This window comes from Trachemys scripta, chromosome 14 (genome assembly GCF_013100865.1).
Source record: "Trachemys scripta elegans isolate TJP31775 chromosome 14, CAS_Tse_1.0, whole genome shotgun sequence".
In the NCBI taxonomy this organism is placed as follows: domain Eukaryota; kingdom Metazoa; phylum Chordata; order Testudines; family Emydidae; genus Trachemys; species Trachemys scripta.
Window position 1 is genome coordinate 1,004,134 of NC_048311.1, and position 22,122 is coordinate 1,026,255.

The 22,122-nt window shown below is 40.7% G+C and overlaps 1 protein-coding gene across 1 annotated transcript; it reads left to right on the plus strand.

Annotated features, from left to right (window-relative positions):
* The first annotated feature begins 18,139 nt into the window (after positions 1-18,139).
* On the plus strand, positions 18,140-19,072 carry LOC117887500 (olfactory receptor 10C1-like). Its single transcript, XM_034790155.1, has one exon. It carries the CDS (start codon positions 18,140-18,142, stop codon positions 19,070-19,072), a length of 933 nt encoding a protein of 310 aa, XP_034646046.1.
* Positions 19,073-22,122: the final 3,050 nt, after the last annotated feature.

Genomic DNA, 22,122 nt, shown 5'->3' on the forward strand with positions numbered 1-22,122 from the left:
AAGGGGGTGAAGGGGCTTGGGAGGATATTTTTGGGGGTTAGGGATTCCAAGTGACCCTTCCCTGTATTTTTGTGTAAATCACTTGGTGGTGGCAGCAATACCATCCAAGGACAAGGAAAGGTATTTGTGCCTTGGGGAAGTTTTAACTTAAGTTGGTAAAATATAAACTTGAGGGGTCTTCCATGAGGGTTCCCACATCTGTACCCCAGAGTTCAGAATGTGGTGGGCAATCCTGACAAGGTCACAAGGGGGCACTGAATTTAAAAAAAAATCTGCTCATTCTGCACACAGACATTTATCCTCAAAGAGGCCAGTCCACATGCTCCAGAAGAAGGTGAGGCAGATCTGCATTTCAAGAGGGCTATGGACAATTCTAGTGCCAAGTTCCTTTCCTGTTGAAGTGAAAAGGAACATTCTTGGTGTGCCAAATTCTGTTCTGAGTTACACTGCTACAGCAGTGTAAATTTTTTGTATCTTCATAGACATTAGTACAGTTACTCCAGATGAACACTGCTATTACTCTGCTACCTTGAATACTCCTGATTTACACCATTGGAACTACATTCTCTTCAGTGGACTGATTTTTTCCCCAGACAGAAGTTAGCATCTCTTGCAGTCATTGAGAAGCCCACAGTTGCAGTCACTAGCCCATGCAAAAGGAGCAAGGAAGAGACCATATTTTGAAGAAAGTCTTAGGCCGCTCATTCTATTGAGTTTATCAAAATGTGACTTGATCATAGTCTACAAGTCTACTCGGTGTACAGGGGAGAAGATATATCTGATGCTACAGGTCTCTTTAATCTAGCAGATAAAGTTATAACAAAATCTAATGGCTGGAAGGTGAAATAATAAAAGTTCAAACTGTAAATAAGACATAAAATTTTAATAATGGAGGGCATTTAACTCTTGGAACAACTTCCTTATGGATTCTCTATGACCTCGAGTTTTTAATTCAAGAATGGATGTCTTTCAAAGTGATGTGAGCTAGCTCATCCAGAAGTTATGGGCTTGATGCAGCTATTTCCGGGTAAAAGTAAATGGCCTGTTATACAGGAGGTCAGACTAGATGATAATAATGATTTTTCTGGACTTAAAATCTATGGACTCATGAGTTTAGGAATATGCAGTTTCACTTTAGTTTCCAGACAGATGGTCATATCACAGAGCAATAGATGTTAGAGAAGAGAAAATGTGCTGTAAGAAACAAATCTTAGGCCTGGAGGGTTCATTGGTAAATTCGAACAATTTGATTCCTTTCTCATGTATTCCTTACTGATGGAGGAAAATATCATTCAGTATGAGTAAAGACACCAGAATTTGGTCTGATGCTACCTGCAGGTAAGAGGTGCAGGGGATGAAATTTGAGGTAGGACAATTTCTAGGCTAAACAGTGTTCAGGATCTACCTTCTTTACCATGGATCATTGAAAAGAATTGGAAACCCACACGTTATGCAGACTCACGTCTTTATTTAGCTATTTTTTTTCCTCAGGACAGAGTCTATTACAAGAAGGACCACAGGGAATCACATCTTGGTGACCCATTTCATCCTGTTGAGATTTGCCAACCACCCTGAGTTAAGCTGTGTGCTATTTGTGGTTTTTCTATCTAGTTATCTCATTGCTCTGACTGGGAATCTTCTGATGATCATCCTCATCACTATGGTCGACACTGCCCTTGGCACTCCCATGTATTTCTTTCTCAGGAACTTGTCCTTCCTGGAGATCTCTTACACCTTGGTAACCCTGCCCAAGATACTGGCCAACCCCCTCTCAGAGGATAAAACCATCTCCTTCCTCGGCTGTTTCACACAGACATATTTCCTCCTCTTCCTAAGGGGGCTGGAGTGTCATCTCCTTGCTGTGATGGCCTATGATCGATATGTTACTATATGCCACCCACTGCCTTACCCAGTCCTTACGAACAGGAGGGCCTATGTGGGGCTTGTGGCTGCTTCCTGAGTCACCAGCCTCCTGGTGTTAATGGGTCACATTGCAAACATATTCACCTTACCCTTCCACAGCTCTAATGAAATCACCCATTTCTTATGTGATGTTCCCCCAGTGATGGAAATGGCCTACGAGGACACCCATAGGACTGAAACCACAATTCTCCTGGTTGCCCTCTTCTTTGTCCTGCTGCCGTTCATGCTCATCCTTGTGTCCTACGCTCATATCATCTCGACCATCCTGAAGATGCCATCAACTGAGGGTGGGCAGAAAACTTTCTCCAGCTTCTCTTCACACTTATTGGAGGTGACTCTTTTCTATGGGACGGCCTGCACCATGTACATGAAAGCAAGATTAAGCCACTCACCAAATGATGAAAAACTTATTGCTCTGGTGTGGAGCATCATGACCTATGCTAAACCCCATCATCTACAGCCTGAGGAACAAAGAGGTGAAAGGGATGCTCAGGAGATTAACTCAAAAAAAACCCTATACTCAGGCACCAAGATTTTCTTCTACATTTATGGAGGTTTTTCTATTTTTCTAAATTAGAAAGGCACCGTTCAGTGATGCAGATTGTGATGGGGTGTGTCTACCCCGCACTAGAGATTCAGCTAATCCCACATTATGGATGGAGGAAGTCGGGTATACTCCAACTGCTGCCATTGTACAAAAGGGAGCAGCCCAGTTCATTCTAGGCTTACTGTCGAGGACGAAGGAAGCCTGGTGGAGGTTCCAGCCCCGGACTCATCTCAGCCTGCGACTGGGAGAACCACAGACCCAGAGAACCTAGGAAGAGCCCCAGAGCCTATGACTGCCCACCTAGGAGCTGCCCATGCTGAGGGACCAGAAGACCCTGCTGAACCATGGACTGCCACCACAGGAGATGGGGTAGGAAGTAGCCCATGGAAGAAGATTAGCCCCAACTCCTAGGCTGAGTTAGCGTGTTGTGGTAGAATCCCCGCTGACCCAGTGGTGAACCCACTCGCCACTGACAGGGCCCTGGGCTGGGAACTGGTGGAGTAGGGAGGGTCCGGGTTCCCCGTATCCCTGCTGTTGCCCCCTTGGTGGTGGCCCTCCAATGCTGGCTTTTATGCCTTATTTCCCCGAACCCTCGAGCAGTGCCTTACTGCCCCAAACTCTTGGGCAGTGCTACTGACTCTGGCCATTGGGCTGTACTGCCTCAATCCCTGGGCAGTGCTATTGACTCTGGCCGTTGGGATGTACTGTCTGACTCTCAGGACAGAGATAGTGATTCTAGCCTTTAGGCCACACTGTAGAAGCCTCAGGGCTGACCCCTAGACATCGACTGTGGGATGCCACAGCCCCGCTCCACTCCAAAGAGTGATTGGGTGTGTCTACCCTGCAACACAGATCCTGTTCTCAGTTACATTAAGGTAAATCCAGAGTCACTCCACTGATGTTAAAGGAGCTACTCCAGCACAATTTTGTGGATTCTCTCTGCCCTGCAGGGGGAATTCCTCTGAGCACCATTGAGATCCTCTAAAAATAAAATAAAGTAAGGGTACTGTGGCTGAGCTAATAGGAACTGGGAAACCAAATCCCTTACAGAGCTTGGAAAATATCAGCCTCCATTCTGAAAGGATGGTTGGGGTTATAAGATTATTCTAAGATAAGTTATGCTAAAAAAAACCTTACTCTGGAAAATGTCCTATTGGAGCCAAGAGGCCCTTTCCCTGGGCCAGCTTGTGTCATGATTATACAGTAGTGTAAGGGAGAAAGGGGGATGTGCACTGCAGGTTATGGAGTAAAGAGAACACAACCTCAGTGGGGCTGCTACATTACATATCTCCCATGGGTAAGTGGTAGGATCTGGCTACCACAGCTATTCCATCACTCCAAGGGAAGTACATTGTATGAGTTATAGACTTAGCACGGGGTTGGTCCCCCTTGGAACAAGGAATAACCCACAAGGAAGATTGTGACTAGGGCTGTCAAACGATTTAAAAAAATAATTGCAAGATTAAAAAAATGATTTGCGATTAATCGCAGTTTTAATCACACTGTTAAATAATAGAAAAATACCAATTTAAATTTATTATACATATTTTTGGATGTTTTTAAACATTTTCAAATATATTGATTTTAATTACAACACAGAATACAAAGTGTAGAGTGCTTGAGTTAACTGTGGTTAATTGACAGCCCTAATTGTGCCTTTTCAAATCATAAATTGAGCTGATCAAAAAAATTTGAGTAGACCTATTGAAATCAGTGGGCCTAGTCACAGAGTAAGGTACTACTCCATGTGAGTAAGGAAGGAAGAATTGGGCCTTTAAATTCTCAGAGGTTGGAGTGCTAAGTAAAGGCAACATGGTGAATCCTTCACTCGTACTGGCAAACAATTACTGTCACTAACACTGGTCTACAATTTTTGAGAAGTCGTCTGTTTCAGAGATAAAATGTGCTATTTATTCTGTATTTTGATGTGCTGAATTCAAATATGACAATTAAAACAACTGATTGGCTACTGTTTCTAAGATATTTAAGTTTTTACATTTTATGTCTATGTATATTGTGGAGATAGTAGAGTTTTAATCATAAATTGTAAGCCTAGGTCTTTTCATGTATTTATGGTTGCTTTACATGATAAATTTCACCTGTCCTGTCTATGTAACACTTTACAAATCAGCAAAAGGGTTATATAAATAAATTTTATTATGAAACAAAAGGCAAAAAACTATTATGTACATAGTTTAGTCCTATTCAGTGTCTACTCGGCGATTCTTGGCTTGTCTCTTGTATTCATTAAATGAAGCATCTCTTGTCATTGTCCAGCAATAGTCTGAACGCATTGATGGGCTCCATTTGCCCTGATAGCGTTTCTCCATTGTTGCAATGTCCTGGTGAAATCGCTCGCCGTGCTCGTCGCTCACTGCTCCGCAGTTCGGTGGAAAAAAATCTAGATGAGAGTGCAAAAAATGTATCTTTAGTGACATGTTGCAACCAAGGCTTTTGTATGCCTTGAGGAGGTTTTCCACCAACAACCTGTAGTTGTCTGCCTTGTTGTTTCCAAGAAAATTTATTGCCACTAACTGGAAGGCTTTCCATGCCGTCTTTTCCTTGCCACGCAGTGCATGGTCAAATGCATCATCTCGAAGAAGTTCATGAATCTTAGGACCAACAAAGACACCTTCCTTTATCTTAGATTCACTTAACCTTGGAAATTTTCCATGGAGGTACTTGAAAGCTGCTTGTGTTTTGTCAATGGCCTTGACAAAGTTCTTCATCAGACCCAGCTTGATGTGTAAGGGTGGTAACAAAATTTTCCTTGATTCAATAAGTGGTGGATGCTGAACACTTTTCCTTCCAGGCTCCAATGACTGTCGGAGTGGCCAGTCTTTCTTGATGTAGTGGGAATCTCTTGCACGACTATCTCATTTGCAGAGAAAACAGCAGTACTTTGTGTATCCAGTCTGCAGACCAAGCAAGAGAGCAACAACCTTCAAATAACCACAAAGCTGCCACTGATGTTGGTCATCGTTTATACACCTCAAAAGTTGTTTCATGTTGTTATAGGTTTCCTTCATATGGACTGCATGACCAACTAGAATTGATGGCAAAACATTGCCATTATGCAGTAAAACAGCTTTAAGACTCGTCTTCGATGAATCAATGAACAGTCTCCACTCATCTGGATCGTGAACAATGTTGAGGGCTGCCATCACACCATCGATGTTGTTGCAGGCTACAAGATCACCTTCCATGAAGAAGAACGGGACAAGATCCTTTTGACGGTCACGGAACGTGGAAATCCTAAGATTCCACTGTTGTAATCTGGAGCCCAACAGCTCTGCCTTACTCTTGGGTAGTTCCAAATCCCTGACAAGGTCATTCAGTTCACCTTGTGTTATGAGGTGTGGTTCAGAGGAGGAGGATGGGAGAAAATGTGGGTCCTGTGACATTGATGGTTCAGGACCAGAAGTTTCATCCTCTTTCTCGTCTGACTCAAGTGAGAATGATTCTGGTGCATCAGGGGCCTGCAGTCCTTCTCCGTGGGGTACTGGGCGTATAGCTGATGGAATGTTTGGATAATGCACAGTCCACTTTTTCTTCTTTGACACACCTTTCCCAACTGGAGACACCATGCAGAAGTAACAATTGCTGGTATGATCTGTTGGCTCTCTCCAAATCATTGGCACTGCAAAAGGAATAGATTTCCTTTTCCTTCTCAACCACTGGTGAAGATTTGTTGCACAAGTGTTACAGCATATGTGTGGGGCCCACCTCTTGTCCTGATCTCCAATTTTGCAGCCAAAAGAAAGGTGATAGGCTTTCTTAACCATAGTGGTTATACTGCGCTTTTGTGATGCAAAAGTCACTTCACCACAAACATAGCAGAAGTTATCTGCACTGTTCACACAAGTACGAGGCATCTCTGCTCACTTTGGCTAAACAGAAATGTGTCCCTTTGCAAAATCAAACACTGACAAATAAGAGAGCACGACACTGTATGATTTCTAGAGCTGATATAGGGCAATTTGTTCAGCAGAGTGATGTAAGCTTCATTATGATTGCATCATCCATGACTTCTAGGAATAACATGATGCAATTCATACCATGTATGACACAATACCAGCTTCAGATTGCATCATTCATTGTTTTGCCTAAAAAGCAAGTACTGTCAAAACCCAGTCATAGATTTATTCATAGATCCAGTCAAAGATGTATTTCAGTCATTTCTGGTTTAAATTGAGATCCCTTCCCTTTATAACTCTCTTATCCTCCGCCATTCCCAAGTCAAGGGTCGTATATCCTGATCCAATAGCATATCTTGAAAACTAGAGCCAATCAACAATTTTAAGAATCATTTTTGTTCTCAGTGACCCAGAATTAGTAAAGTTTCACTACATTTATTTCAGAAGCATTTTGGCTGTAGAGCAGTAATAGCTTCATTGACTTCAGTGGAACTATTCCTGTGTGCAACTATTCACTAATGTGACCAAGGGGTTCATAACAGGATCCTCAGTTAGCACCCAGAACTGGTCACTAGGACCCGAGATGGCATATTTTAACTAGTGTGACATAGACTTAAAAACAATCTGCATCCCTGAGCTGTGCAGCACATAATTGTTCTGATGGTTCTGCTAATAGCATGTAGACCATACTTACCCATGGTGTAATTCCACTGCCTAGAGTGGAGTTCATCCAGGAACAAATCTGGCCCCCTTATGTTTACACAGAACTAGCTGGATTCCCCTTGTTACCCTTTAGAGTTAATAGCTGTTTTGTTTCTACTGAGGAAAAATTGCTTTGGCCCCAAAGACATTTCCATCACTTGCTATTCTGGGACCCAAGGGGAATGAGTGTTGGAGCATATTCCTCTTGTGAGAATGACATCATGCATTAATTCTGCTGCACATAATGGGACCGGATCCCCAGCTGGTGAAGAAGAACATAGTTCTATTGATTTGCGTGAGGCAATGCCAATTTACACCAGCTGAGGATATGGCCCAGCAAGTTTTGTTCCTCCTGTTTGGTCCATCCTGCAAGGACTCCTTTAGTTGTTATAATTTAACATTAATTTCATATTAGCCTTAACCACCACTGAGAAGTCCTTAAGCACCTCCCATCTCTAGGCATTGAATGAAATGGGCCAAATTCATCCTGAATGTAATGCTGTCAATTCCAGTGGTGCTACACCAAATTTGCCCACTGAATTTTTACAATCCTCTCTGCAGCCTGTTTGAAGTTTAAACTCTTTTTCATGATCATGGCAAAGACTTTTTAATAATGCCCAGTGGGACCCATTAATAGTAACATCCTTTCATTGTCCGTTATTTAGCAGAGCTTAATTTTGAAGGGATAAATTGATTCAAGTTATAGCTCAATAACATTATTATAATAAAAGTTGTAGCAGATCGCTGACTCACCACCACGGCGCCTCCTGTTGGTCAGTCCGGGAATTAGCTCTTTTCCAGCCCCAGAGTGCCTCCTGCTGGCCGGTGTCTCATCTGCTACAGGCCCCTGTATCCCTCCCAGACCCCAACGGCCCTTTCCCTCTGGGGCTCCCTTCCCAGGGAACCCCCTCCCCCTATGCCCACCTTGACTTGGTGGCTACTGCCAGTCATCATCTAGCCCCCTTTCTCTGGGGCAGACCATAGTCTGTAATTGGCCACTCATCATCCGCAAGGGGGTTGTACCAGCTGCCTCTGCCTATCCCCAGGCTGCACCTCTGCAGTCCCAGTACCTGCTTAGGCCTTTACCAAGGCATCAGCCTGGGGAGTTGCCAGGCTGGAGCTCCCCAGCTCCTCTTGCCTTTCCCCAGCACTGCTCTGCTTCTGGTACCCTGTGCTACCAGGCAAATAGGTCCTTCTCACTCCAGGGCTTAAGTGAGTCTCCTTTCAGCTCCTGGCCCCCCAGCCCTCTTATCAGGGCCAGCTACGCCCTAACTGATCTGGCCACACCTCTGGTCAGCTACTCCCTCAGCTGCTCTCACTCTCACTCCCTCTCCAGGGCTGCTTTTAACCCCTGTTCTGCTGAAGTGGGACAGCCACCCCACTGCAAAATCCATATGGGCAGTAGATCAGGTAACAATCAAGGTGCTTAGATGCCAAGGTGTTGGGCTCCAGAGATACATCTAAGAGATGCATTTTTCCTCACTATGTTCATCCCAGTTTTAAGCTGACTGCAAAGCTAAATTTGATATCTTTGATTGTTGCTTGCAGTGTTGTTGTAGCTGTTCCAGGATATCAGAAAGACAAGGTGGGTGAGGTAATATTGTGTAGTGGATGAACTTCTGTTGATGAGAGGCAAGATTTCAAGCTACACAAAGCACTTCTTCAGATCTGGAAAAGGTGCTCAGAGTGTCACAGCTAAATACAAGGTGCAACAGATTCTTTAGTTTAAGTAGTTAACACACATTCAAAGGGACCATTCAAGGTGAAGTGTCCCATTAACATGTCTGCAGTCATAGGACAAATACGGGGGGTTAGTGTGTTGCAAATTGTTGTAATAAGCCATAAATCCAGTGTCTTTATTAAGACTATGATTTTTACTGTCTAGCCAAGTTAAGAATTTAAGCTCCCTGGCTTGTCTTTTGAAGGTGCTGTGCAGCTTCCCTTGGAGGATGAGGACTGAAAGGTCAGATATGGAATGATTGTTTGTGAAAAGTGTTTGCCAGTGGGCGATATGGTGTTTTTATTTTTAGTTGTTTAATCTACAGTGGGGGCAAAATTTGAAGATGAAACAAAAGTACCCAAGATAGTTAAGTTCAAAGCTGACTGCAAAGGGATTTCATTAAACTGGGTGACGGGGAGACAAAATGTCAAATGAAATTCAGTGTTGATAAATGCAAAGTAATGCACGCGGGAAAAAAATAATCCCCACTATACTTACAAAATGATGGGGTCTACATTAGCTGTTTCCACTCAAGAAAGGTATCTTGAAGTCATTGTGGATAGCTCCAATAAAATATCCACTCAGTGTACAGTATCAGTCAAAAAAGTCGACAGAATGTTAGGAACCATTAGGAAAATGATAGATGATAAGACAGAAAATATCATAATGCTACTATATACATCCATAGTATGCACAAATCTTGAATAGTTCAGGAAGTTCTGACTGCCTCATGTAAAAAAAAATAGAATTGGAAAAGGTGCAGAGAAGGGCAACAAAAATGAGTAGGGATATGGAACAGCTTCCATACAAGGAGAGATTAAAAAGACTGGAACTGTTCAATTTAGAAAAGAGATGACTAAGGGGGGATATGATAGAGGTCTATAAAATCATGAATGGTATGGAGAAAGTGAGTAAGGAAGTGTTTACCCCTTCACATAACACAAGAACTAGGGGTCACTCAATGAAGTTAATGGGTTGTAAAAAGAACAGGAGTACCTGTGGCACCTTAGAGACTAACAAATTTATTTGAGCACAAGCTTTCGTGGCCCACGAAAGATTATGCTCAAATAAATTTGTTAGTATCAAAGGTGCCACAAGTACTCCTGTTCTTTTTGCGGATACAGACTAACATGGCTGCTACTCTGAAACCTGTCATTAATAGGTTATGGGTTTAAACAAACAAAAGGAAGTACTTTTCCACAGAACGCAATCAGCCTGTGGAACTCATAGCCATGGGTGTTGTGAAGGCCAGAAATATAACTTGTTTAAAAAAAGAATTGGATAAGTTCATGGAAGATAGGTCCATCAAAGGCTATTAGCCGAGATGGTCAGTGACGCAACCCCATGCTCTGGCTGTCCCTAAACCTCCAACTGCCAAAAGTTGGGAGTGGAAGACAGGGGATGGCTCACTCAAAATTGCCTTGTTCTCTTCATTCCCTCTGAAGAATCTGGCATTGACAGAATATGTGTTTAAATGGACCATTGTTCTGACCCAGTATGGACATTCATATGTTCTTACCTCTACCATTCTAGTTCATAGATTCATAGATTCTAAGGCCAGAAGGGAACACTGTGATCATCTAGTCTGACCTCCTGTATAACACAGGCCAGAGAATGTCCCCAACATAATTCCTAGAGCAGATCTTTTAGAAAAAGTCCAATCTCGATTTCAAAATTGTCAGTAATAGAAAATCCACCATGACCCTTATTAATTGTTCCAATGGTTAATTATGCTCATCGTTAACAATTTAGGCCTTATTTCCAGTTTGAATTTGTCTAGTTAAAGAAGTAGTGTTATTAACTGATAACATTAGCAGACCTCCTGACCTCTCTAGAATTCTCTCTATAGCTCAGGGCTATAGAGGAAGATTGACACAGGCAGCCAATGTGTTATAAGGGCTGAGAATAAAAAGCAGAGTAATTCGTTTAGGATTTACCGCATTGATTTTAGTGGGAGTTTTGCCTGAGTAAGTTCTGAGGCCCTGATATTGACCTCAGTTACACTGGAATAGATGAGGAGTAATTCCATTGAAACCAATGGGGCTGATTATCTTCTCACTCAGCCCAGTGTAAATCAGGGGTAATTCCATTGGTCAATGGGGTTGATTCACCTTTCAATTATTCTAGTGTGAAACTGAGTAATGACACTGTAAACAAATGAGGGTTATCCTCCTCTCATTGGCACTAGTGTAAATCAAGAGTACACAACTCTTTGGAGACAGATGGCATAGCAATGGTTTAGAGCCAATGTAAGGGATCCACATTGAACAAACTTCTGCTATTGACATGGAGGAGAACTGCAAATTTCTCAATACACCCAAAGCCAGTAGTCAATGGGAGCTGAGGGTGCTCATAGGCAGTACTCAGCACTGCAGATGCTAATTATCCTTCCTTTTGCCCAAAGATAAACATCCAATAGCAACAAAAGCCCTTCACTCTTAGGTACTCAGAGTTAAGATTTGGGTAGCCCCTACATAGTGGTACAAAGAGTGGATACTTCTTACTCCATTATATTCCCGTTCCTTACTGAATAAGGTTTAGGAATAATGCAATACTAAAGGAGAAACCAGGAAGGGTTTGGAGGTTGTGTCTCCAGGGTACCTAAGGAAACCTGAAATACTCCTCAACCCAACCATCCCTAAATTAATTGGAGTCAATGAAGGAGGAACTCCTGGTTCTAGAAGTAGGTGAAAATCTTTTTCTAAAGTCAATGCTTTCTTTCTTTCTTAAATGGAGAGGTAAAATTATTAACAAATTAAAACTACCAAAAGCTAGCTAGCTAGATTAACTTCTTAGTTTGTAGACACTGTGATTTACTAGATTATATCTGGACATGGAAGTAAATGGCATTAAGGCTGAGATTTTTCTATGTAGCCTAGGAACAATAGGTACCCATTTTCACAGCAAAATACAATGGTATTTAGATGCATTCATATCTTAAACTCTTGTGAACCTCCCAGTTTGAATTCTTATAAAAGATTCCATCCTGATGTCTAGGCTTCGCAGAATCCATTTTTATGCTTTGTTATAATTTTGACAGATAATATTGATGCTTATTTTTAATCTTTTTTTCATTATTTATTGATTTAAACATTCACTGTTCACATAAGGGGGGAGGGGTCAGACAATAACTATTTAATGCAGGCATTACAGCATGTTTTTTATACATTAACGTGGGTCTATAATATGTTCTGAAGCAGCATTTTTCTAACTTTGCCTATCTGTACATTTCAATTATTATTGATGGAAATCTATGTTTATCCACATTTACGGACAAAAAAAAAGATCCTTCCAAACCTACTTATGTCTTGTGGGAAATTGACCATGTCTCTGATCTGCAGTTTCCTTATCTGTAAATCAAATTTGGGGGAATAATATTGACTGATTTTATAGGAGCATTGTAGGGTAAAATTCATTTTTGGGTATAAAGTGTAATGATAACTGAGGACCCTCAGTAACATAGGCAGGACAGGAATTCAAGACCTTTTCTTTCTAAACTCTGTATATTCCGATAAGCCTTGTGGCAATTACTGAAATGCATCCTTCTACCAGTCAAAAATTTGTATGTAGAAACTTTTTAGTGAAAGGGTTTCTTGAGTTTTCCCTGTGAAAAAAAATATATATATCCCAGGTTGTTTTTTTTTTAAATGCATATTTAATTGTATGCAAAACATGAGCTCATTCCAGCTTCTCCATGTTAGTTATCACTGTAGTATCCATTTATTAATGTCTATCACATCATTGACCTTAATCAACTAATCCTCACAACACTACATAATGTTGTTGTGACAGAATGGACCCCTGTCTCCACACCCTACACACTACTGTAATAATCTCTGTACAAAGTATGCCCTGTAAGATATCATTTCAAAACTCATAATTTGCTGGTCATTATCATCATGATAAAATATACAGTATGTGGGAACATTGTATGTGAAGTTATAGATTTACCTGTATGATGTTATTAACATATTCCAACCCACAGCCCTACCCAAACAGAAGTTGACAAACAGGTCAGTCCTAAACAAAGGTAGGTGTGCTCTGCTTACTTTGCATTTAAGCGGTAAACAGAGTCATCAAGCAGGAAGGGGAGACAAAGGAAGTTTAAACAGGTGGAAAAAACCAACAAGGAACATCCTTCTACATAGACTCTTTGTCTCCTCAATCTCAGCAGGACATGTTTTTCAAGAGGAGGACTAACACTATAAAAAGGAGGGACAAACATCCCTAGGCATCCCTCTTTCTCTCTCCTTGCCTATCACATGCTCTTCACTGGAAGCAACAAAGGAAGCCTTTATTGAATTCTGGAAGAAGTGGTCCTGACCTGGAGAATTTGGTCAATAAGACTGCTGAAAGCATATGGTAAGAAACTTTGCTTGACTCTGATATAGTTTGTGAAGTTAGGCACCAACAGCATTTTAATTTTATTTTCTTGTAACCATTTCTGAATTTTAAGCCTCATTACTTGCACTCACTTAAAATCTGTCTGTTTGTAGCCAATAAACTTGTTTTATTGTTTTATCTAATCCCATGTGTTTAAATGGAAGTGTCTGGGAAACTCCATTTGGGACGTTAAGTTGTGTGTATATTATTTCTATTAAAGAAATAGCAGACTTTATATAAACTTGCATTGTCCAGGAGAGGGCTGGGCAGTACAGGACATACATTTCTGGGGGAAAATCTAAGACTGGGGTGTGTTGGGGTCATCCTGAAGTTTAACCAAGGCTGGTAAGAGCCAAGGTGTGGCTGGCTGGCTGCAGTACACACACCCAGATGTAACTGAGAGTGACTTGCATGCTGGAGGCTGTTTGTGAGCAGTCCTGGCTGGAGGCTACAGCAGCAAACCATTGTAAAGGGCACCCTAGGTTAGAGGGCAGGGGTGACCCAGCTACTCATTACTCTGGATTGTACCCTGGTATGTCACAGTAGTTTCCTGACCTATATAATGTAGTATAATTATCTACATAATGTAGATAATATTTAATTCATTTGAAAAACACTTTAAGATCCATGGGTGAAAGTGCTGTACAATAACTAAAGGTGAAATCCTGGCCCCATTGAAATCAATGGTTCACTGTCAGACTGAAAGGATGTATAATGTGGGGCGTCACAGTGATCTGTCCTAGATTTATTAGGAACTGAGGAACCTTTTGTGAAAGGGGGAGCGTATACAGGAAGGATGGGCTCCACCTAAACCAAAATGGAACCAGATTGCTGGTATGTAAAACCAAAAAGGCCGTAGAGCAGTTTTTAAACTAAGGGCTGGGGGAAAGGCAAGAGGTGTGGAGGAACACGTGGTTCGGACTAAGACATCCATTGGTGCGCATCTATTATTGTAGATTCTTTACATCCTAGTAAGGAGGAGAGGATGGAAGATGATAAAATACCTGTAGAATCTGATTAGAAACTGTCAAATGAAAAAGAGTTCCATTCATTACATCACATAATAGCAGACAGCTAAAAAGTGACAATTTAAAGTGCTTATATACAAATACTAGAAGCCTAAATAATAAGATGGGTGAACTTAAGTGCCTCGTATTAAATGAGGATATTGATATAATAGGCATCACAGAAACTTGGTGGAATGAGGACAATCAATGGGACACAGTAATACCAAGGTACAAGATATATTGTAAGGACAGAACGGGTCATGCTGGTCGTGGAGTGGCACTACATGTGAAAAAAAGCATAGAGTCAAATAAAGTAAAATCTTAAATGAACCAAACTGTACCATAGAATCTCTATGGATAGAGATTCCATGCTGAAATTATAAGATTAAATAGAGCTATACTACAGACCACCTGACCAGGATGGTGATAGTGACTGTGAAATGCTCAGGGAGACTAAAGAGGCTATTAAAAAAAACACAATAATAATGGGGGACTTCAACTATCCCCAAATTGACTGGGTACATGTCACCTCAGAAAGGGGTGCAGAGATAAAGTTTCTTGACACCTTAAATGACTGCTTCTTGGTGCAGCTAATCCTAGAACCCACAAGAGGAAAGGCAATTCTTGAATTAGTTTTTAATGAAGCACAGGATATGGTCCAAGAGGTGAATATAGCTGAACAGCTTGGTAATAGTGACCATAACATATTAAAATTTAACATCCCTGTGAGGGGCAAGAGGGAGTGAACACCATAGCAGCCCACCATGGTAGTATTTAATGTCAGAGAGAGGAACTGCACAAAAACGAGGAAGTTAGTTAAACAGAAATTAGAAGGTGAAATCCCTGCAAACTGCATGGAAACATTTTAAAGACACCATAATAGAGGCTCAAATTAAATGTATACTCCAAATTAAAAAAACATAGTAAGAGGACCAAAAAAGTGCCACTGTGGCAAAAGTAAAAAAAGCAGAGACAAAAAGGCATCCTTTAAAAAGTGGAAGTTAAATCCTACTGAGGAAAAGAGAAAGGAGCATAAACTCTGGCAAGTGAAGTGTAAAAATATAATTTGACCGGCCAAAAAAGAATTTGAAGAACAGCTAGCCAAAGACTAAAAAATTAACAGCAAAATAAATGTTATGTACAGCAGAAAGAGGAAGCCTGCTAAATAACCAGTGGGGCCACTGGATGATCAAGATTCAAAAGGATCATTCACGGACAATAAGGCCATTGCAGAGAAACTAAATGAATTATTTGTATTGGTCTTCATGGCTGAGGATGTGAGGGAGAGTCCCAAACTTGAGCCATTATTTTTAGGTGACAAATCTGAGGAACTGTCCCAGATTGAGGCACCATTTAAGGAGGTTTTGGAACAAATTGATAAATTAAACAATAATAAGTCACCAGGACCAGATGGTATTCACCCAAGAGTTATGAAGGAACTCAAATGTGAAATTGCAGAAGTACAAATTGTGGTATGTAACCTATCATTTAAATCAGCTTCTGTACCAGATGACCTGAGGATAGCTAATGTGATGCCAATTTTTAAAAAAGACTCCAGAGGCGATCCCAGCAATTACAGGCCGGTAAGCCTAACGTCAGTACTGGGCAAATTGGTTGAAACTTTAATAAAGAACAGAATTATCAGACACATAGATAAACACGAGTTGTTGGGGAAAAGTCAACACAACTTTTGTAAAGGGAAATCATGCCTCACCAATCTATTAGAATTCTTTGAGGGGGTCAACAAGCACGTGGACAAGGGTGATCCAGTGGATATAGCGATGAGGTCCATCCCCAAAGACTCTGAAGCAAAGTAAGCTGCCATGGGATAAGAGGGATGGTCCTCTCACTGATCAGTAACTGGTTAAAAGACAGGAAACAAAGAGTAGGAATAAATGTTTTCAGAATGGAGAGCGGTAAATAATGGTGTCCCCCAGGGGTCTGTATTGGCACCGGTGCTGGTCAACATATTCATAAATGATCTGGAAAAAGGGGAAACAATGAGGTGGCAAAATTTGCAGATGAGACAAAACTACTCAAGAGAGTTAAGTCCAAAGCATACTGTGAAGAGTTACAAAGGGATCTCACAAAACTGGGTGACTGGGCAACAAAATGGCAAATGAACTGAGAGTAACTGATTCTCCTCCTTGTTAATCCAGATTTGCACCTGTGTGATTCCATTAATTTAAATGGAGTTACTCCTTATTTCCACCACTAACTCTTAAAGCAGAATGTGACCCAGAGGTTATCTAATTAGGCCAATTGAGGTTATATCCTGTGATTTTCAAAGCTGCCTTGGGGAGTTAGATACACAATTATTAGGATCTGTGCATCCAAATCCTCTAGTCATGTTGAAAACCCCATCCTCATTGTTTTGATGAAAGGTTGCAAAAATGAGAAAGAAATGTAAAAGAACATTGGGGCAAGTAGTGGTGAGAGAAGGCTGATGGGAGTCAGGGTTCCCAGGTTCTTTTATCTATCGCTAACTTATGTATTTGTAGGGAAACCAATTCAATTTCCTAATTCATCTGAGCATCTTAGCCTGTCTTTATAATGGAGAGAATAAAGCTCACCCTCTGTACCTCACATTGGTGATGTGGGTCTTAATTAATTAAGATGAGATTGTGCCACCCTGACTCACATTGAAAGTAAGGTGGCTGCTGCATGTGAGTAAGGGTAAGAGCATTTCACCTTTGTGTTTATAGAGTAGGATTCTAAAAAGTTATTAACTGAGATAGGCACATAACCCCCATTATAGTAAAAGGGGATGTGGGAACCTAATGCCCTTAGGCTTCTTTGAAAATCCCAGTTATAGGGTGCCCCACTGATTTCACTGAAGCTGTGCTGATTTACACCAGCTGGGAATCTGGCCCATTGACATCATTAGAGCTATGTTCATTTATACCAGGTGGAGATCTGGCCCATTGAAGTCAGTGGTGCTATGGCTGATTTACACCATCTGGGGATCTGGCCCACTGATGAAGGGGAAGCTATGCTGATTCACATCACCTGAGGATCTAGACTATTATCCTTTTTTCCCCCTCCCTAAACCATTGCTGAGTTTGTGCATGTCAAAAATGGGATTCCTAAGTGAATGCTGTTTAACGAAAAACAAAAATGCAAACATGTATTTCTTTTATTCTACAGACTCAAACACTTATTTGAGAGGCTGAAGAAATATATTAATGCTGCAACATTGAAGAACACTGAAAGGGAAGAGCATGAAAAATCAGCAACATCTGACAACATGGCTGACAGTGTGAAGTGTTCTTTAGAACATTTGTTGATATGTTCAGATTATCTATATATATAGAGAGAGATCTAGAAATCCTCTATACTCTTTATATTCTACCTATCTGTCTGTCTGTCTGTCCAGCATTCATACTATTTGTAATGCGACTATTAACATCTTGTCTGGGTGCACTAAACAAAATTAAGAGTTGCCATGAAACACTTATCTCCCTTTGCTTTAGCTGCTGCTACATATTTACCTATCTTCTCCTTTTGTTCCTGCTTGTCATTTCTTCCTTCTTTACTCATCCTACACAATATCGTCTGGTGAACTGAAAATCACTGCAGTGTATTTCTCAGACACCTGCATATTATGTGTAACAGGAGACATAAAATATTCTCATTTAGGACCGAAATCCAAAGCCCTACAATTTATGGTAAAGGAGTAAGTCCATTAGCCCTGTAGCAGGCTGCACTATTAGCTGGAGACATTTACTAGAAGAAGACATGGTGATATGAATTAAGCCAGTTTATTACATATGAATGGATATTATCAATAAACAGGCATGATAGAATTAGAACACTTAATAATTCTAGTATACAATAATCACAGGGGCCATATAAGCAGATAGATACTGAAGTGAAACTGTCATACTGAATAGATAGATAGATAGATAGATAGATAGATAGATAGATAGATAGATAGATAATGTCACTAGAGAACCACACTGTTGTGAGCGGATTCATACTCCTGGGGTTTTCTGAGTTTCATGACCTCCATCTTTTGCTCTTCGCAGTGTTGTTGTCTCTCTATATCCTCACCTTGATGGCGAACACCCTGATTATTATGATAATAAATGCCGATCACACCCTTCAGACCCCCATGTATTTCTTCCTTACTCACTTGTCTTGCTTGGAGGTCTGCTACATGTCAGTCATCATCCCAAAGATGCTGGAGAACATGCTGGTGGAAAAAATGGGCATTTCCTTTGTGGGATGTGCCATGCAGATGTTCTTCTTTCTCTTCTTCGGGGTTGCAGAGTGCTTCCTCCTGGCCGCAATGGCATTTGACCGGTACATGGCGATATGCAACCCCTTGTGCTATATGGTCATTATGAGTAGCAGTGTTTGTGGGAAACTGGTGGTGGGATCTTATGCATGTGGGACCATAGTGGGTCTGGTGCACACCATCATTACATTCAGCTCTCCATTCTGTGGCTTACTCATCAACCACTTCTTCTGTGAGATCCAGCCGCTCTTAGAGCTGCTCTGTGGAGATACTTTCCTGAATGAGGTTCAGGTCATTGCGGTGGCTGTGTTTGCCATTATGGTCCCATTCCTCCTGGTCATTTTATCTTATGTCTGCATTCTCTCCACCATCCTCAAGATGCCATCAGCTGAGGGTCGTCTTAAAGCCTTCTCCACCTGCTCCTCACACCTAGTGGTGGTGACTCTGTTCTACGGCTCGGGAAGCTTCATGTACTTACGACCCAAGTCCACCTACTCTCCACCTGTTGACAAACTGTTCTCCATGTCCTATACCATTGTGACTCCATTTTTGAACCCCATGATCTATTGCTTGAGGAATGAGGAGGTGAAAGGAGCCATAAGGAAACTGTGGAGGAAAATGCTTGATGCATGAATATAAAGTAAAGCTAGTCAAAATTTTCTATATTCTGACATTTTGATGACATTTTTAGTTGTAAATTGTAATTTTCAATGAAAATAAATTTTAAAAAATCATAAAAATATTTGGGATTTGGACCAACTACAGAGGTGGTCATTCCCCCCTGCCCCACCCATGATAGTACAGTTTAATCAAACATTTTGAACATGTAACACTTTAAATTTTTTGAAAAACTTTAATTTAAACAAAATACAGTGAAACCTTGTTCTGCTTCTTGCTTGCTTTTGTTTTCTTTTTTTTTAAACAGTTCTAATGTAAAAAAAATAGGATAAACTGTGTAATAAAGCAGACTGGTGATTAGATTATGTTTATTGAGTTCACAATAGAGTTACTCCTGATTTGGAACAGGCCCGATGGCTTTAACAAAACTGTTCCTTGTTTAAACTGGCATGAAAGAGAGGAGAATTTGTCTGGATTTTCACCATCTTACATGGATTTTATTATATTAACAGGGAAAATGAATATAAAGTTCTACTGTATTTTATTACATTAATTGGGACAATATAAATTTCTGCTAGAGGCCATTATTCAGACTTTATTAAAGATCCCAGGAAGTAGTTGCTTAATGACTTTGCATTCCTCATATGATTCGTACTATAATAGTGTAAAGTATTAAAGGCTAGATTCTGTACTCAGAGGTATAGGTGTCATTCCAGAGATACTCCTTTAAAACTAAGGGAGCTACATCAGATTTACGCCTTCATAATTGAGATCATCAGCATAGTCAATGTTTCTGTAACTATTTTGTATATATTGTACCTGTTTTGCTTTGCTCATTTTCATTGTTTATTTACATAATAAAATGCACATTAGTGAGAATGCTAAAGTATGTATTATTTTATTTGAAACAGTATTACATTTTTTTAAATGCCTAACTCAGATATTACCAATGGTCTTTCTTTCGTTTAAGGAGAGCTGAGGACTGGATTGCTCATGACCCAAAACTCAGGAGTTGGTCAAAATTCTTTGGATTCCAAAATATTGATTTTTTTCATCAGATCACAAATTGCAATTAACAATAAAAGAGAAAATATTTTGATCCATCTTTTCTCCTCTGCCCCCATCCCCATTTTAGCAAAGATATATTATGACCATGATAATAAGAGATGTATGTATTCCATTCAGTGGAGACAGTAATGGTGCACTAACACAAGGGAATTTACACACATATATCAGTTACTGAATTAAGAAGTGGCATGATTAGCTGATAGCAATAGTAGGTTGTTATCCTACATGTGGAGTAGCCAGTAGAAAGGGAAGTATAATCTTTAGCCAGCATTTACACTGATAGTGAGCAGGAGTTTGGTGCCTAACTACAGACAAAGGTTATGAAAATGTCCTCTTCAGTAATAAAAAAACAAACAAACAAAAACCCACCATATCATGAAATCATCACTCCATAGCTCACCTCTTAGTCTTCTTCCTTAAAGGAAACCTGCACAACAGCTTCAAGGTGAGCCTGGGAGCTTAAATTCAGAATCCTCCCCCACCCAACAGAACAGTTTTCTATGGCAAAATGCTTTTTTAACAAAATCAAAACATTTTATATGGGAACATATCAATTTCATTTAAATATTCAATGAGAAATTATCAAAACATTTCTGCAGTACTATAATATAATATAATATTCAAAATGATAACGTGAAACAAAATTATTCAACCTCATAAAAATTAAACGATTTGCCCTAATTAAAACAAAAATTTCTGCCCTTATCAAAATAAAATGGGTTGATGAGGTTGAAGAGAAATATTTTCAGAATTTTGTGCTTTGTGAAAAATTCCTAGATTTTTGCATTTTTGTTCCAATTTGAGGTGAAATGAAATGTCAAAATCTCATCATTTCCCATGATGTGTAAATTCCATTTTTTTTCAACCAGATGTGGTTCATAGTATGACACAAGCATATGAATGGTTTGATTCCGATCTCACTTTCACACAAATGTAATATCCCCATTGACTTCAGTGAAGTGATTTTTACAGCAGATGAAGATCTGACAGGTGAGATGTACAGCCTGACTCACCACAGCATTATTTCTGATTTACACTGGTGTAACTGCACTGATCTCATACATTGACTAAGACATTTGGGAAACTGCAAAATATTCATTATATAATGATTCAGGATGGGATTTTCACAGGAACAGGGGACTGGAAGGGACCTTATCAAGTTCAGTCCCTGCTACCACAGGCAATCTTTTCATAAAAACCTGATCATATATTTATCAAGTACTGTCTTTAAACTAGTTAGGCTGTTTGCCCCACAATACTACTATATGGATGTGTCACAAGGTCCACTCACTGCTAGGGCGCCTCCTCCTGGTTGTTCCGGGGATTAGTTCTTTCCAGGTTTCACAACCCCTCTCTTCTCTCATTCTCTGGGACTCAGTGTGCTCCCTTTTCATGACTTGGCCGTTCGGCTAGGTCACTAGGTGTGTTTCTCCCTTTCAGGTTATCAAAGTCCCAGAGGACAAACCATCCCTGGCAGTCTCCAAATCCACTGCCCTGACTGTACCACTTCCCCAGTGGCTGGTAGAGGAACCCAGGCCTGTCCACTAGTCTGGGTTCCAGCTCAGGGACCCCACAACCAGCAGCCATGGTCTCCACAGCCCCAAACCTTGCTACTGTTTGCCTGGGCTCCTCCTACTTTGCCTCTATCAGTCTCGTTCTTCACCCTATTCAGGGCCAGGACCCCAAGACTTCTATTCTCCCCATGGTTTCCTCCTTTCCCTTTCTATGGCCGTACCATTGTTTCACCAGCTCTACTTCAGGGACATCTCAGTTTTACAGAGATACATCATAGGTCAAGTCATTTTTATCATTCTACATGTCCAGAGACCTAAAAAGCCTTCATCCAACTAGCTTTCCCCCCCCCCCCCCCCCCCGGAGCTCATTATTATGCAAGGGACAATCTTTTCACTCTCATGTGTTTTTCTCCTTTGTGCACATGTACACCAGTTGATGGTAATTTAGGTACCTTTGAAATGGATGGGAGTTGAGCATATAAA

Excerpts from the sequence above, each read along its gene's own strand:
- LOC117887500 (XM_034790155.1), top strand. The coding sequence starts at position 18,140 with ATGTCACTAGAGAACCACACTGTTGTGAGCGGATTCATACTCCTGGGG.